Below are 15,616 nucleotides of genomic sequence, written 5' to 3' on the forward strand. Positions count from 1 at the left end.
TAATGGTGATTTTCTGTTTCCCTCATTCCTTGTACATATATTATTTAGAATCCTTCTGTAAAGAAGATTTTGCCATTCCTCCCCTTTTGTTTATTTAATCAATTATTTATGTATATCAGTATGGACTCATAAATATTTATTTTATTCTTTAGGTTATAATTCAATACTGTACTTATTTACTTTGTTAGTCAACTTATTCCAGCTTTAGCCATTAGGAGTTCTTTCAAATTGGCTCCTGTGTCCTTTTTTTTTTTCAAGTGGACTTTATTTTTTAGGGCAGTTTTAGGTTTGCAGCAAAATTGAGCAGAAGGTACCAAAAGTTCTCATATACCTCCTGACCCCACACATGCTTAGTCTCTCCTGTTATCAATATCCCACACCAGAGTGCTATATTTGTAACAACTGACGAACCTACATTGACACATCATTATCACCCAGAGTTTGTAGTTTACATTACATTGGGTTCACTCGTGGTGTTATGCATTCTATGGGTTTGACCAAGTTTATAATGACATGTATCCATCAGTATAGTATCATATAGAGTAGTTTCACTGCCCTAAGAATCCCCTGTATTCCAACTATTCATCCTTCTCTCCCCCTATCCTGTGTCCTTTTGATGTATTCTTGTTCTCCTTATATTTTTAACACTTCCTTACTTTTTCTTACTACAAAGATGCCCCAGCCATTTTTCCAAGGATCCATGGTTCCTTTAATTGAAAAATGGTACTTAGAAACCAAGATCTGGGTGCCAGATGTGCTTGTTACTTCTAGGGTGTCACTGCTTCTAACTCTTTCAACAGACATAATTAAAAAATATTTGTGTGCATACTAACACCTCTATATTTTGGTATCTATCTATATATATGTTAAAATAAACATGATTTGATACTGATATTTCTGACCCTGAACCAGCACTATGGGATATCATACACGGTATCATTTTAGTCTTTCTCCCTTGGCTATTATTAGCTTCTTTTTCAGACAATGAGATACCTGGCTCCCATTATCTACAATTTATTTATTTATCTGTTCAACCCTACAATACTGGTGGTTGCAGAATTGTTAACCCACATCTCTGTGAGAAACAAATTTACCAACTAGAGTACAGTGTCTGTGCACAGTTATTTTCTGTCATCAGTTTTTTATATATATTTTTTTATTTTAACTTTTCAATGTACATTGTAGTTGATTTTTGTGTCCCTTTACCCATTCCTCCTTTCCCCCTCCCATTCTACCCTCCCTCCCCAGTACATCACATCTGTTCACTTGTCTTAACAAGTTCAAGGAATTGTTGTGATTGTTGTGTCTTCTTCCCCCCCACACACCCTTTATTTGTTTGTATATTTATTTATTTATTTATTGTTAGCTCCCACAAATAAGTGAGAATGTGGTATTCTCTTTCTGTGCCTCACTTGTTTCACTTAGTATAATTTTCTCTAAGTCCATCCATGTTGTTGCGAATGGTAGTATTTCAACTCTTTTTTACAGCAGAGTAGTATTCCATTGTGTAGATATACCACAGTTTCTTTATCCACTCATCTGATGATAGACATTTGGGCTGGTTCCAACTCTTGGCTATTGTAAATAGTGCTGCAATAAACGTAGGAGTACAGGTATCCCTCTGGCATGATGATTTCCATTCCTCTGGGTGTATTCCCAGCAGTGGAATAGCTGGGTCATATGGTAGATCTACCTGTAATTGTTTGAGGAACCTCCATACCATTTTCCATAAAGGCTGCACCATTTCACAGTCCCATCAATAGTGTATGAGAGTTTCAGGAGCTGCCGGGCCCACATGTCCCAAGTCAGCTGCACCAGAACAGGCAGGTACCACAGGACCCCCAGCCCGGGCCAGTTCCTGCTGCCCAGAGAAGCCCAAGAGCCACTGGGCCCACACGTCCCAAGCTAGCCATGCCAGATCAGGCAGGCTCCATGGGACCCCCAGCCCAGGCTAGTCCCTGCTGCTCAGAATGGGCAGTCCCTTCCTTCAGGGTCTAAGCCAGACATCAGGGTGGAATGAGTGGACCGTGATATCCCCTGCTACAATGACTAAACACCAAAGGAAAGATACCAGAAATATGAAAAATCAAGAAAGTACATCACTACCAAAGGAAAATAATAACTCTCAAGCTCTAGATCCTATAGAACAGGAAGTCCTTGAAATGACTGACAAGGAATTTTGAGCAACAATTCTAAGGAAATCAAATGAGATACAAGAAAATTCAGTTAGACAACACAATGAAACGAGAAAAAATATACAGGACCTGAAAGAAGAAATATACAAAGAAATCAATGCCCTGAAAAAGAATGTAGCAGAGCTTGTGGAGCTGAAGGAGTCATTCAACGAAATAAAAAACACAACAGAGAGTCTAACCAACAAGCTAGAACAAGCAGAAGAGAGAATTTCTGACCTCAAAGACAGGCTGTTTGAATTAACACAGGTTGACCAGAAAAAGAAAAAAGACTTTTAAAAAACTGAAGAAAATCTAGGAGAGATAACAGACAATCTGTCGTCAGTTTTATGGTATCCAGTCAAAACACTATTTTCTGCAGTTATTTATTTCAGGCTTTCTCTCTCCACCGCATTTGGTGAGGTTATGCTATACACTTATAATGTAGTTAGATCTATTCATCACTAACCATTTTCAATATTGGTTTACCGAGATATTTTAGTTGATTTTTACAAACTTAAATACATTAAAATTCAGTTCTGTGGGGTTTTACAAATATATAAAGTTAGGTATCCACTTCCACAGTACCATAAAGAACAATTCCATCACCCTAAAAAATTTCCTGTCAGCCCATTATAGTCAACCCCTCTGACCTCCCCCAACCCTTGACAACCACTGATCTAGTCTCTGTTCCTATAATTTTGCCTTTTTCAGGATGTCATAAAAATGGAATTACAGCATATGTCAGCTTTTGAGTATGGCTTCTTTCTTTTAGTGCAATGCATTTGAAATTCATCTTAGTTGTGTGAATCAATGGTTCTCTTAATTGCTGAATGATATTCAAGTTTATGGTGTGCCACAGTTTTTTTGTCCACTCACCAGTGAAAGGATATCTTGGTTGTTTTCAGTTTTTAGTGATTTTTTAAATAAAGTTCTGTAAACATTCTCACATACATTTTTGTGTAAACATAGTTTTTCAATTCACTTTCATATATACCTAGGAGTGAAAATGCTGTGTCATATGTCAAGTGTATGTTAAATTTTAAAAGCAACTACCAAGCTGTTTTGCAAAATGCCTGAACCATTTTGCATTCCTACTAGCAACGAATGAGAATTCCTTTTGTTCTGCATCCTCTACCGCATTTGGTGTTGTCATATAAGTATATACATATTTAATTTTAGCCATTTTAATAGTTATGTCTCAAAGTGTATCTCATTGCACTTTTAATTTGCATCTCCCTAATGATTGATGATATTGAGCATCTTTTAATAAGCTTCTTTGCCATCTGTATATTTTCATTGGTGAAATGTTTGTTCAGATCTTTCGCCAACTCTAAAAATTAGATTTTCTCTTTTATTGTTCAGTTTTAAGTGTTCTTAAACCCTAGGAGGGTTTTATATAGATTCCTTGGGACTTTTACATAGACAATCATGTTGTCTGTGAACATGAACAATTTTATTTCCTCCTTTACAATCTGTATGCCTTTTATTCCCTTTATTGCCTTATAGTATTGACTAGGCATTTCAGTACTATGTTGAATAGGTAAGAGTGTCCACTCTTACCTATTCATCCTTGCCTTGTTCCTGATATTAGGGAGAAAGCATTTAGCCAGTCAACATAAAGTATGATGTTACTGTAGGTTTTTTTGTAGATATCCTTTATCTGGTTGAAGATGCTCCCTTCTATTCCTAGTTTGCCAAGAGTTTTCATCATGGATGGGTGTTGTATTTTGTTAAATGTTTTTACATTTGTTGATATAATATGGGGTTTTACTTCTTTAAGATGGATTGCTTTTATTGATTTTTATATATTGAAACAGTCTGGTATTTCTGGGGTAAATCAAGCTTGGTTGTGGTGTACTAATTATTTGTTTTATAAATGGCCAAATTTGATTTGCATGTTTTTTGAGGATTTTTATGTTCGTGAGGAATATTAATTTGTATTTTTCTTTTTTTGTACCCTTTTTTCTGGTTTTGGTGTCAGGGTAATACTGGCCTCACAAAATAAGCTGATAAGTATTTTCCTGTCTTCTAGTTTCCTAAAGAGATTGTATAGAATCGGTGCTATTTTTTCTTTAAATGTATGATAAATTTTGCCAGTGAAACCATCTGGACCTGGGGATTTTGGAGGGAAGATTTTAAATTACAAATTAAATTTCCATAATATTTATAGAAGAATTCAGATTGTCTATTTCATTTTGAGTGAGTTTTGGCAGTTAGTGTTTTTTGAGAAATTTGTCCATTTCATCTGTGCTATCAAATTTATGTGCTTAAAATTATTTATTGTATACCCTTATTATCATTTTAAAATCTCTGAAGTTTGTATCTCTTTTTTCATTCCGGATATTTTTTATTTCACTTATTGAATTTTTCAGTTCAAAATATCAATTTGATTTTTGTTTAGATCTTCTATTTCTTTGCTTAGTTTTCCTATTTTTAATTTTTCCAAGATTGTTTGTTATTGTTCATTCAGACATTTTTGTAACAGATAATTTAAGATAATTCTAATGTCTCATTTCATCATTCATATCTGTTGATTGTCTTTTTCCGTATGAGTTGAGATTTTCATCAAAGCACTCACAGGTCAGAGGTAAGCCCAGGGATTCAAATCAACTTTATGCAGTTGCTTTTCAAAACTCTTCCCCCTCCCTTTTCTTTTCAGTACTTTCCAGTTCCTTGGGCTCCCATTTTTTCTCCTCTGTTCAGAAACTGCCCACTGTCATGGTTATACCACTTTCAGAAACGAGTTGCTGGAAGAGAGAGGAAAAATTAGTATGAAGTTTAGTTGTTTAGTTGTGTCCTCTTGACACCATGGCTCCACCTAGAGGAAGGACCTCATCCCCCAGAGTTTTGATTCCTGGAGGCTCCTATTCTGGACCACTCTTGCTTCTGGGCCTCCTTCGGTGTTGCTACCTCCACTGTGGAACCAAAGAAGAAGTAGAGTAAATAAAAATCTTGGGGAATTCCTTTACTCTCTCTGAACTCAAGTTCTCTTTTCCATTCCTCAAACCAAAACTACAAGGCTTCTCCTGCATCTCACTTCGTCTGCTAAACAATGTTCATCTCTGAGTTTCATGCCTTACTGAATTCAGGTTCAGGATCCCGAAGGGGAAAAAAGTAATGTTAAACTCTCAGCTGTTTTGGTGGTACTTCAAACTCTTGTTCTTCCCTGATCCATCTACTTAACATTTATTTCTCAATTTTCCTATAGGTGTCTGTGAATTCTAACAAGATTCTGTATTTGAGTTAGTGAGATATGAAAGAAGATTGGACCCAGCTGTATGTGTTTTGTAGACAGCATATAGTTAGATCTTGCTTTTCTATCCAATCTGACAATCTCTGTCTTTAATTGGTGTGTTTAGGCAATTCACATTTAAAGTGATTATTGATAGAGTTGCATTAAAATCTACCATCTAGCTGTTTTCTGTTCATTGTATTTGATCTTTGTTTCTTTTTACCCTCTTTTTCTGCCTTTTCTAATTTTATTTGATCTTTTTTATTTTTTATTTTTATTTTTTTTATTTTTATTGAATCAAAACTGATTATACATATTTTGGGTGTTCAACATTGAGATATGTTGATCAAATCAATATTAACAGCATGCATGTATATTGTTATAAATCATACTTATTCTTTATGCCCCATGTCCAATCTCACCCCATCTCCCTCACCCTCACCCCTCGGTAATTACCCTAGATTTCTTCTCTCCTTCTGAAAGAGTAATGGTTACTCTGTTGATTTGTTGCCTAGATGATCTGTCCAGTGCTGAGAGGTGTGATCAGATTCCCCAATATTATCGTAGAGCAGAGGCTTCTTCTGTGACTCTGGAATGGGCTTTGTGGAGAGACACATCCTCTTTTCTTTATCTCTGCTGGTGACTCTCCTTGTGTCAATGCACTACAGTGGCTGGCAGGCCATCTGTGTGGTGGTTGTGGCGTCTAGCCACTTTCACAGCAGCCATGGTTATTGTGGTGACTGTGACGGGCCCCCCACATGGAGGTGATGTTTTTGGCATGCTCCTTGGCGCTGGCAGTGTGCCTGGTTGTGGAGGGGGTCCCGTCCCTGGCTCCATCCCTTGGGTCCCCAGGCAGGTCCCAAGGTGCTGGTGCAGTGTGCCTGTTTGTAGGAGGGGGGTCCAGTCCCCGGCTCCATCCCTCGGGTCCCTGGGTGGGCTCCGAGGTGCTGGCGCAGTGTACGTGCTGAGGGGAGGGAGTCCAGGCCCTGGCTCCATACCTCAGGTCCCCAGGTGGGCCCTGAGGTGCTGGCACAGTGTGCCTGGTTGTGGGAGTGGGGTCTGGTCCCTGGCTCCAAGCCTCACATCCCTGGGCAGACCCAAGGTGCTGGCAGTGTGTCTGAGACAGAACTAATTTTTTTGTCCTTTGCTTACTTCTAAAGTGGGGGAACTTCCTGTTGGGACCAGTACCTGAGTTCTGTGGGTTAGCTAAATTGCTCCTTTGCTGCTGCTTCCCTAGGGAAGGCTTTTTGTGCAGCACAGGTTATAATGGTTGATTTTATAGGTACTTCCAGCACTCAGAGACTCGGTGCACCTGGGTTGTGTAGTAACTGTGATCTGGGCCTGAGTCTTTTCATTAAACTGCACCCCATGCAATTCTATATTCCTGACCAGTTTCCTCTGAATGCTCCTATGCTGATTGGGGTGCAGATCAGCTGTCCTTGCTGTGCTCCAGTGTTCCCCTGGTGGGCCCATCTCTCCCACCACCCGTGCTGCAAACACTTCCCATGGGATGGGCCATGCACCAGTCCCTTGTGATGACTCACCAACCTCTGAGTGGCTACATTTTTTCAGTTGTTCTGGCTCCTCGCTCCTGTGTGGGTCCACGGGAACCCTATTAGTGGTCTTGCTGGCCTGGGGGCCACCAAGGCCCTCTTCTCCCCTGCTGCCTCCAAGCAACTCCATCCAGAGGGCACAGTTGCATCTTTTGCCAGCTCCTACTCCGTGTGCTCAGCAGTTCCAGCCTTAAAGTGGCCATGGCATGAAATGGTCAGAGCAGTTTTTTCTTTCTCTCATCGTGGCTTCTCCCACCTTCATGCACTCCATAGGTCTCTCCTCCTCCTCCCCTGAGCTCTAGCAGCCCCAGTTTGGCTGTTGCTGCTTTTTTATATAGTTGTAAATTGATTGATTTCTGGGAGAGAGTGATGCTGGGGACCACCTATTCTGCCATCTTGACCGGAACCTTATCTGATCATTTTTATGATCCCATTTTATCTTCTGTGTTTATTTATAATTTATACACCTCTTTTTTTTTTTTAACTCTTTTAGTGGTCCCCTGAGAGTTAATAATCTACATTTTTAGATAATTTAGGTTCACCTTCAAATAACACTATACTGCTTCACATGTAGTGCAAATACCTTGGAACAGAATATTCCCAATTTCTTCCTCCATTCCTTGTGTCATTGTTGTATTCCATTTCACTTTTATATATGCTACAAACACACAATACATTGTTATTATTATTACTTTAAGTGGTTATATTTTAGAACCATTAAGAACATGAAAAATAAAGTTATATTTTTGCCTTTATTTATTCCTATTCCAAAACTTTTCCTTTAATTATGTAGACCCAATTTTCTGACTTGTATTATATCCCTTCTGCCTAAAGAATTTCCTTTGATATTTCTTATAAGGCAGGTCTGCTGGTGATGAATTTCCTCAGTCTGAGGAATATTTTTGTTTGTCTAAAACTGTCTTTATTTTGCCTTTATTTTTGAAGAATATTTTTCATGAATTTAGAATTCTGGATTGACTTCCTTTTTCTTTCAACACTTTAAAGGATTTATTTCACTATCTTCTTGCTTGTGTGGTTTCTGATAAGAAATCTAGTATAATTCTTCTCCTTGTCCCTCTGTAGGTGTGATATTCCCCACCCACCTCCTCCTTCCTGGGTGCCTTCAAAATTTTTTTTGTCCTGATTTTGTGAAATTTGAATTTGATGTGTCTGGGTGTGTTTTTTTGTTTGTTTGTTTGTTTGATTTTAGTATTTACCCTGCTTGGTGTTTTCCAAGCTTCTTGGATCTATGGTTTGGTGTCAACTACTAATTTTAGAAAATTTTGGCCACTATGTCTTCAGATATTCCTTCTGCCCCATTTTCTCTTTCTTCCCCTTCTCATATTCTAAGTACACATATATTACCCTGTTTGATATTGTACCACAGTTCTTGAATGTTTTGTTCTGTTTTCTTTTTGTTACTCTTTTATTCTCTCTGCATTTCAGTTTGTGTAATTCTGTTGACCTATCTTCAGGTTCAGATTTCTCAGCTGTGTGGAGTCTACTGATGAGCACATTGAAGACATTCTTCAGATCTGTTACTGTGTTTTTTCTCGTGCATTTACAAATGAGTCTTTATTACACTTTCCATCCCCCTACTGAAATGACCTGATTTTGCATGATTACCTTTTCCAGTAGAGCCTTTAACATATAAATCATAGATATTTTAAATTCCCTGTCTGATAATTTGAACAACTGTGTCATAACTGAGTCTGGTCCTGATGATTGTTTTGTCTCTTCGGACTACTTTTTTCTTACCTTGATTCTTCCTTTTGTGGTGCTCCCTGGAGACAATCTATCTTTAGCATCTCTTGTAGATGTATTTCACTGTTATTTTTACTGATGTTTTAGCCTGGTAGTGGGGAAGAGGGGACCAGGAACATTCTATGTATGATATTCTGATTAAGTCTTAGTTTTAAGGAGGCTTACCCTGAATGTTGGAGGTGTGACCTTCACAAGTGTTCCTGCCCCTCCTCCAAATGTAACGGTGGGCCTAGCACATTTTTCTGCCCCATCTGGGTTAGAACACTTTTTTCCCATTTCTCCACCAGTACCCTCAGTTTCTGTTGCTGTTCCTTCTGCCGATTAAGGAGCTTTTTTTTTCTCTTAGGTGAGATAGGGCAGATTGGTCTGGGCAGAGTTCCAGTGGTGTAGGCCATTCTGCTCTGTCAGCTGCAGTGAATTTCCACCAGTGTTCTCAAACTACAGTTTTTGTTCTCTTTCCCCCTGAATAGGTTTCTGTTCCATAGGGAATATAGGGGAAATGGTCTGGGCAGAATTTCAGCAATGGCTACTGTTCTGTTCCCCTCCTCAAGCCAGAACTACAGGAGACCTTTCTTAGGAATCTTCTCAGTATTCCCTGTCAGCTCCTGGTTGAATTCCTGAAGGAAAGCTCTGCAAAAAGGTGGAAAACTGCCTATGTCTACAGCTTTACTGGTTTCACATTCTCACACTAGCCCATAACCAGCCTTTAGCAATTCATTAATAATTTTTAGTTGAATCTTCTTATGAGCTTATATGTTGTTCAGTGATATTTAACCAGGTAAGCAAATGCCTGGGTCCTGTTGCTCCCCGCAGATGTCTGTTTCTACAGGTTTGGGGCTAGCTGTTTGCACTGCAACCTCAGTTTTCCGAAGAGTTCAAGAGAAGTCATTAACTTTCAGTTTTCCAGCTTTTTTTTCTTTTTGTAATGATGGGAGAGATGCTCTTTCCAACTCTACATCACTGAGCTGATACCAGAAGATCATATGAATCTGGGAATAAGATTTTGAGGATCTCTTTGTCTTCCAGCATCCATACCCCAGTTTACCAATTCCCCAACAATGGTGATCATGGTGGGTTTACCTGCTCGAGGCAAGACCTACATCTCCACAAAGCTCACACGCTATCTCAATTGGATAGGAACACCAACTAAAGGTATGTCTCTGAAACCCTTTGTTCTACAGCCTCCCACAGACCATTGGCTGAAAACAGAGTAAGGTAGCAAGCCAGAGCCCTCAGCACCAGAAATGCCTCATCAACACTATTATCAGGATTAGAACTACTACTAGCAATATTATTATTACCACTATTGCTATGATTACTACTACTACTACTATTACTGCTACCAGCACCACTACCACTACATGCTTATAAATTTTACATAGCAAAATTTTTATTACCATCATCATTATTGCCACATTAATATTACTACTTTTATTAGCATTATCATTTCTTCACCAGTTCACAATTGAGGAAATTAAGGCCCAAGAAGGGAAGTACCTTATCTAAAGGCACATGGCCATTAAGTGACAGAAAGAGGATATGAACCCAAGTCTCTTTGATTCTGAGCTTGACACTCACTGTGCCAGGTTTAATGCATGGCTCTAGTGATGGGAAGAAAAAAGAATCCCACATTAACCCTGTACTCTCCTTTTCTTCATTCTCTTCCTCTCCTTTCTCTTGCCCATCCCAACATTCTATCTGTCCCCTTCCCTTCATTCATTCTTCCCTCCTTTCCTCCCTCTCTCCAAGTCTTCCCCTCTCTTTCTCCCATTTCTTCCTTCCCTTCATCTACTTTCTCTTTATATAATTCACTGGTGAAGAGTTTTCCTATGCTTTTCCATTTGCCAAAATCCATGCTAGGCATTGGGGATGCAAAACTGGATGAAACTCATGTCCTGTCCTTGAAGAGTTCTCAACCTGTCTGGGATGCTTAAGAATACCTATTGTCACCTACGAATTCTAGATCAAGGTGCTGAGGGGCCCACAGAGAGAATCACCATCTGGAAGGCAGTGAAAGCTTCCCAGATTGGGTACATTTGAACTTGGTCCTAGGGGAGGAGTAGGACATTGGCAGAAAGGAAAGAAAGAAGGAGCAGCTTTCATGGATGACTGTAAGCTCTGAGGAGCCTCTGCTGAGTGTAGGGGCCCATGGGTGTGTCTATGCTTTGTTCTCTCTGCTTCCTGTCTGCTCTGCTCCATTACATTTGAGTCTCACGGAGGCCTCCAGAGTCATATTTCAAAGCACTAAGCTGACCGTGCCTCCAAGTGTCCCCTTGGCTTTCAGGTTTAAATCCAAGCTCCTTAGCCTGTCATTCAAGGCCCTCTGCAATTGACCCCCTTCTAGCCTCTCAGACCTCAGCCATAATAGATGACTCACCATCCCCAAACATGCTCTGCCTTCTGCCAATGCCATACCTTTGCTCAAGCTGTTCCTGTACCTGGAATGCCTTTGTTCCCCACTCCTACTCCCCATACCTGCCTGTGAAAGGCACCTACCCTAAAAGACCTGGTTCAAATGCCGCCTTCTCCAGGAAACCTCCTCAGATCACCCCAAAGTAGAGTTAGTCTTTCTTCCCCCTCACTCTTTTGCATGGCTCCATATTATCTCTATTGGAGCACTTAAACAAGGTGGAAGTTCTCTGTTTACTTGTTTACTCACTGTCCTGCCTGCTAGATTGTAAGCTCCTTGAAAGCCACACCAAGAAAATCTGGTTAATCTCTGAGACCCAGAACTCATATCCTGCTTTACAAAATAGGCATCAAAAAGTATTTGTTGAATGAATGAATGAAATATTACCTCCTTGGCTGCTTATACCTTTTCTCCTCCTCTCCTTCTCTTCTCTCTGGTTTTTCATCATTAGAAGTGGGAAAATATGGCCTAAAGACTTAGATTTAGATTCTCCCTCATGACACAGAAAAATGAAATAACATTGGACTAGGAGTCAGGAGACCTAGTATATATCTGACACCAGCTCAGTCACTGTTTGACCCTTGGTAATTGGTTTTACTCCCTGGATCTGTTTCATCATCTTTCTAGTAGAGTAAGGCATTTGAAGGGTTGGAGTTTATGATAAAGTAGAATAGTGGAAAGACCACCAGCTTTGGAGCCAAACAGACCTGTGTTTGAATCCCAGGTCCCTATTTAATAATTGTGAAAGTTATTTCCTCTCTCTGAACTTTAATTTCCTCATTCGTAAAATAGGAATGGTGATTCCCTACCTTGCAGGATTGTGTAAGGGATAAAGCTTTATAAGCAAATTTTATAGCTACAAATTATACTTCTTCTACCTCTGAGTTCCCTCCCAGAAAGGACATTTATTAGCCACTGGTATCTTCCCAACCTCTTCACTGGGGCTCCCTGCTTTCAGTTTTTAATTTAGGCCAGTATCGACGAGAGGCAGTAAGCTACAAGAACTATGAATTCTTTCGCCCGGACAACATGGAAGCCTTACTTATCAGGAAGTAAGTACTCAACATTTTAGGGACATGTGCTGCCCACTGGAAGAGAGAAACCTTTGTTCAGATATTGGGAGAGTGAGGCAGAGCAACCTGGGCCAAGGAAGAGATTCTCTAGATTCTCAAATGGTGGTTGGGATGACCTTCCGCCATCCTGCCCAAAACCTGTTTCTAATCATAACTATCACCTGCTCAAGAACCTTTAACAGTCTCCTACTTCTGACAGGAGAAAGCAGAAAATTCTCAGCCTAGCATGAAACAAGAGTCTCAGTAGCTTGGCCCACTCTAGTCTCTCCGGTCTCATCAATTCAACCTCTAGGTCTCTTTCCTCTATAAGACTCTGAGCACTTCCAGAACAGAGCCTGGGTCTCATTTATTGATCCCTGCCCTCATCATAGAACAAAGCAATGAGTAATAACGAAAGATATTTTTGCTGCAAGCATAAATACATTGCCGCCGTCATGCCTATGCTTACAGTGTTACCCATGCCAGGAATGCCTTTTACTTCACAGACCACATACTCAGGCTCTACCTAGTTTCATAAACTAGTTCAGCTTGAGCTCCATTAGCTCAAGAGTTGGAGCCCTTAATATTATGGTTCCGTCACTACTCAGCCTTTCCTGGATATGTCACTTTATACCTGCCACTAAACTGTACATACAGAGCTGCATTCAACTGTGTGACCCCTTTGTGCTTAGCATGGTGCCTACAGCATACAGCACCCCATGTAGATGTTTAATAGATGAATAATTTAGTGTAAGATATATGAGATATGGTGTAGAGGATAATGTAGAAAAAGAGAGAGAATCCAGTCCTGGGGAATAGGGGTCGTCCCTGTTTCTTTCTCTGTCTTTTTCAGGCAGTGTGCCCTGGCAGCCCTGAAGGATGTTCATAACTATCTCAGCCATGAGGAAGGTCATGTTGCGGTAAAGAAATTTCCATTTTTTTTCCTCAGGTATCCGCAGAGATAGAGAACAGCTAATATATACTGAGCATTTACTATGTGCCATACATTATTCTAAGTACTTTGCATATGTTAATAATTTAATTTCATGCTCCCCCCGTGAGATAGGTATTGCTATTATACACCAGCTTAGAGCCCACAAGAATGGCTCACAGATTAAATTTCCCAAGGTGGCACAATATGTACATGGTAGAACAGTTCCTGAAATCCAGGATGTGTAGCTCCAGAATCTCTACTCTTCACTGCTATACTCTACCAGTTCACCCCCAAGAATTCAGCAGGAATATGATAAGATTTAAGACTACAGTACAAACATTTCTGAGTTCTGAAGATTTACCTAAACATCTGCAGAGGGTCTCTGACTTACAGTGGTTCAGTTTACAATTACTTTTACTTTATTATGATGTGAAAGTGATACACATTCAGTACATTCCTCCACTCATGATAGGGTTACATGCAGATAAACCCATCTTAAGTGGAAAATATGGTAAGTTGAAATCACACTTTGGACTTACAATATTTTCCACTTACAATAGGTTTATTGAGACATAACCCTATAGTAAGTTGAGGAAAATCTGTAGTCAATTTAGTCCCATAGGCACATGGGATAGGATTTGAATATTTTAAAAGGGGAAGAGATCCTCAAGTAGCAGTGGTCCAATATAAGGTGCTGGGGATAGGGAGCTGTCTCCTGTTCTTGAGGACTTCTAAGGTGATGAGGAAAAAAGAAGCCTCACCTAGTTGTTGAAAGAATCACTTCTAGCTCTGCTCTGTCAGCAGCTCTCAATGACTTTAATCAAGGCAAGTCCTTCTTTTATGCCTTTTATTTCACCTATAAAATGGCCCTAATAAAAAACCCCACAATTTTCTTCTTGCTTTCTTATGCTCATAGGGTTTGGTACATTTCTAGAAAGACAATAAGGGCTCAATGAGTGCTTGTGAGGTTAACATAAGCCAATTCCAAATCCTTCCTATCCTTCAAGATCCTTTTTAAGTTCTACCCCTTCTGGAAGCCCTCAACTTAGCACAGGGCTGGATAAAGAGTAAGTGTTCTATCAACACAAGACTTAGAGTAAGCCAATCTCATTACCTTCCTCTAGGTTTTTGATGCCACCAACACTACAAGAGAACGACGGTCCCTGATTCTGCAGTTTGCTAAAGAACATGGTTACAAGGTACAGCAATACTCCCACTCTTATCTAAAGTTTAATTATCCAGCACAAACCCCAAAGAAAGGCAAACCAGGGGATTCAGAGCAGCCAAATTTGAAATATACCATAGGCTCAGTGGTTTAATTTGGTCACCTGGCTTTCCAGGATACAGTCAGAAGCAGCAATACGCAATGGGTGATGATTGCTGACAGGCTGACACCATGGCAGGGGGTGGGGGTGGGGTGACGATGAGCAAGGAGTGGAGAGAACCACTACAAAAATCTTATGTAAAAACTAAAAACCAGTAAAAACACAAAACAACAATATGCAGCCATTCAACGTAGAGCCAATATGCCTCATAAAACTCAGAAGCCTGAAAACACCACTGTATGAGAGCATTAAGTTGTCAGAGATGCCCCTTGGGATGATTCAGAGCCATTGAGAAGGGTCAAGCTATGCTTGACTCCTACCAAACATAATTCCCTGCTGGAAATCACTTTTCTATTTATCTTATAGGTCTTTTTCATCGAGTCCATTTGTAATGACCCTGGCATCATTGCAGAAAACATCAGGGTAAGGACCACCAGTTACCTTTCCTCTTCACTCTGCCATAGGCTTGGATCATACCTAAAAAGACCTCTATAAGATTAAAGGAGGTATTATTCCCCAAGTTTCTCCTCCCATATCATATAGGAAGCATTTCATGACCATCCTGGACCACAATGAACCTATGAAATTAAATGAAGCCAACATATATAGAGCGTTTAGTATGTACCAGGCACTAAACTTGACTCTGATTAATTTTTTACAACAAGGCTGTATGTTAGGGATCATTTCCTAAGGATCATTTCCATGTTGAAAGTGAAGTTCAAAGAGGAGAAATGAGTGGTCAAATATTCATACATCCAGAAAGAGATAGAAGGGGGACTGAACCTCAGACTTGGCTGTCTGCCTTGAAAGCCCGCGCTCTTTTTTCTTCCCCACAATTTGTATCAGAACTATCACTGCTTTTAGATTCTAGGCATGTGGACTAGAACTAGATCATTCACCACATATTGTTGTCCCCTATTTCATCAAATTATTGGAGCTCAGTGACAGAAGAGACCTTAAAGATCATCTTCTTCAACCCTCCATCAGATACTTGAAATGTCAGCTAAATGTTTATGTAGGTTTTTTTCATACCTGCAATGACAAGAGGCTCATTGCCTTCAACAAATTGAGCTTAATCAAGCTGAAATCTGTCTCCATGTAATTTCCACTCATTGGTCCTATTTTTACCTCTTGGGACATAAAACATATCCAATTCCTCTCTTCCCTCTCCA

The 15,616-nt window shown here is 39.8% G+C and overlaps 1 protein-coding gene across 3 annotated transcripts in view; it reads left to right on the forward strand.

The window, feature by feature from the left end:
• PFKFB1 (6-phosphofructo-2-kinase/fructose-2,6-biphosphatase 1) overlaps positions 1-15,616 on the forward strand; it is a 66,631-nt gene that overhangs the window by 21,841 nt on the left and 29,174 nt on the right. For all 3 annotated transcript variants that reach the window (XM_063083133.1, XM_063083134.1, XM_063083135.1), the window contains exons 2-6: positions 9,750-9,875; positions 12,092-12,185; positions 13,039-13,105; positions 14,244-14,318; positions 14,811-14,867. In XM_063083133.1, coding sequence (XP_062939203.1) covers positions 9,750-9,875; positions 12,092-12,185; positions 13,039-13,105; positions 14,244-14,318; positions 14,811-14,867 — 419 coding nt within the window. The remainder of the gene's footprint in view (positions 1-9,749; positions 9,876-12,091; positions 12,186-13,038; positions 13,106-14,243; positions 14,319-14,810; positions 14,868-15,616) is intronic.

This window comes from Cynocephalus volans, chromosome X (assembly GCF_027409185.1).
Source record: "Cynocephalus volans isolate mCynVol1 chromosome X, mCynVol1.pri, whole genome shotgun sequence".
In the NCBI taxonomy this organism is placed as follows: Eukaryota; Metazoa; Chordata; class Mammalia; order Dermoptera; family Cynocephalidae; genus Cynocephalus; species Cynocephalus volans.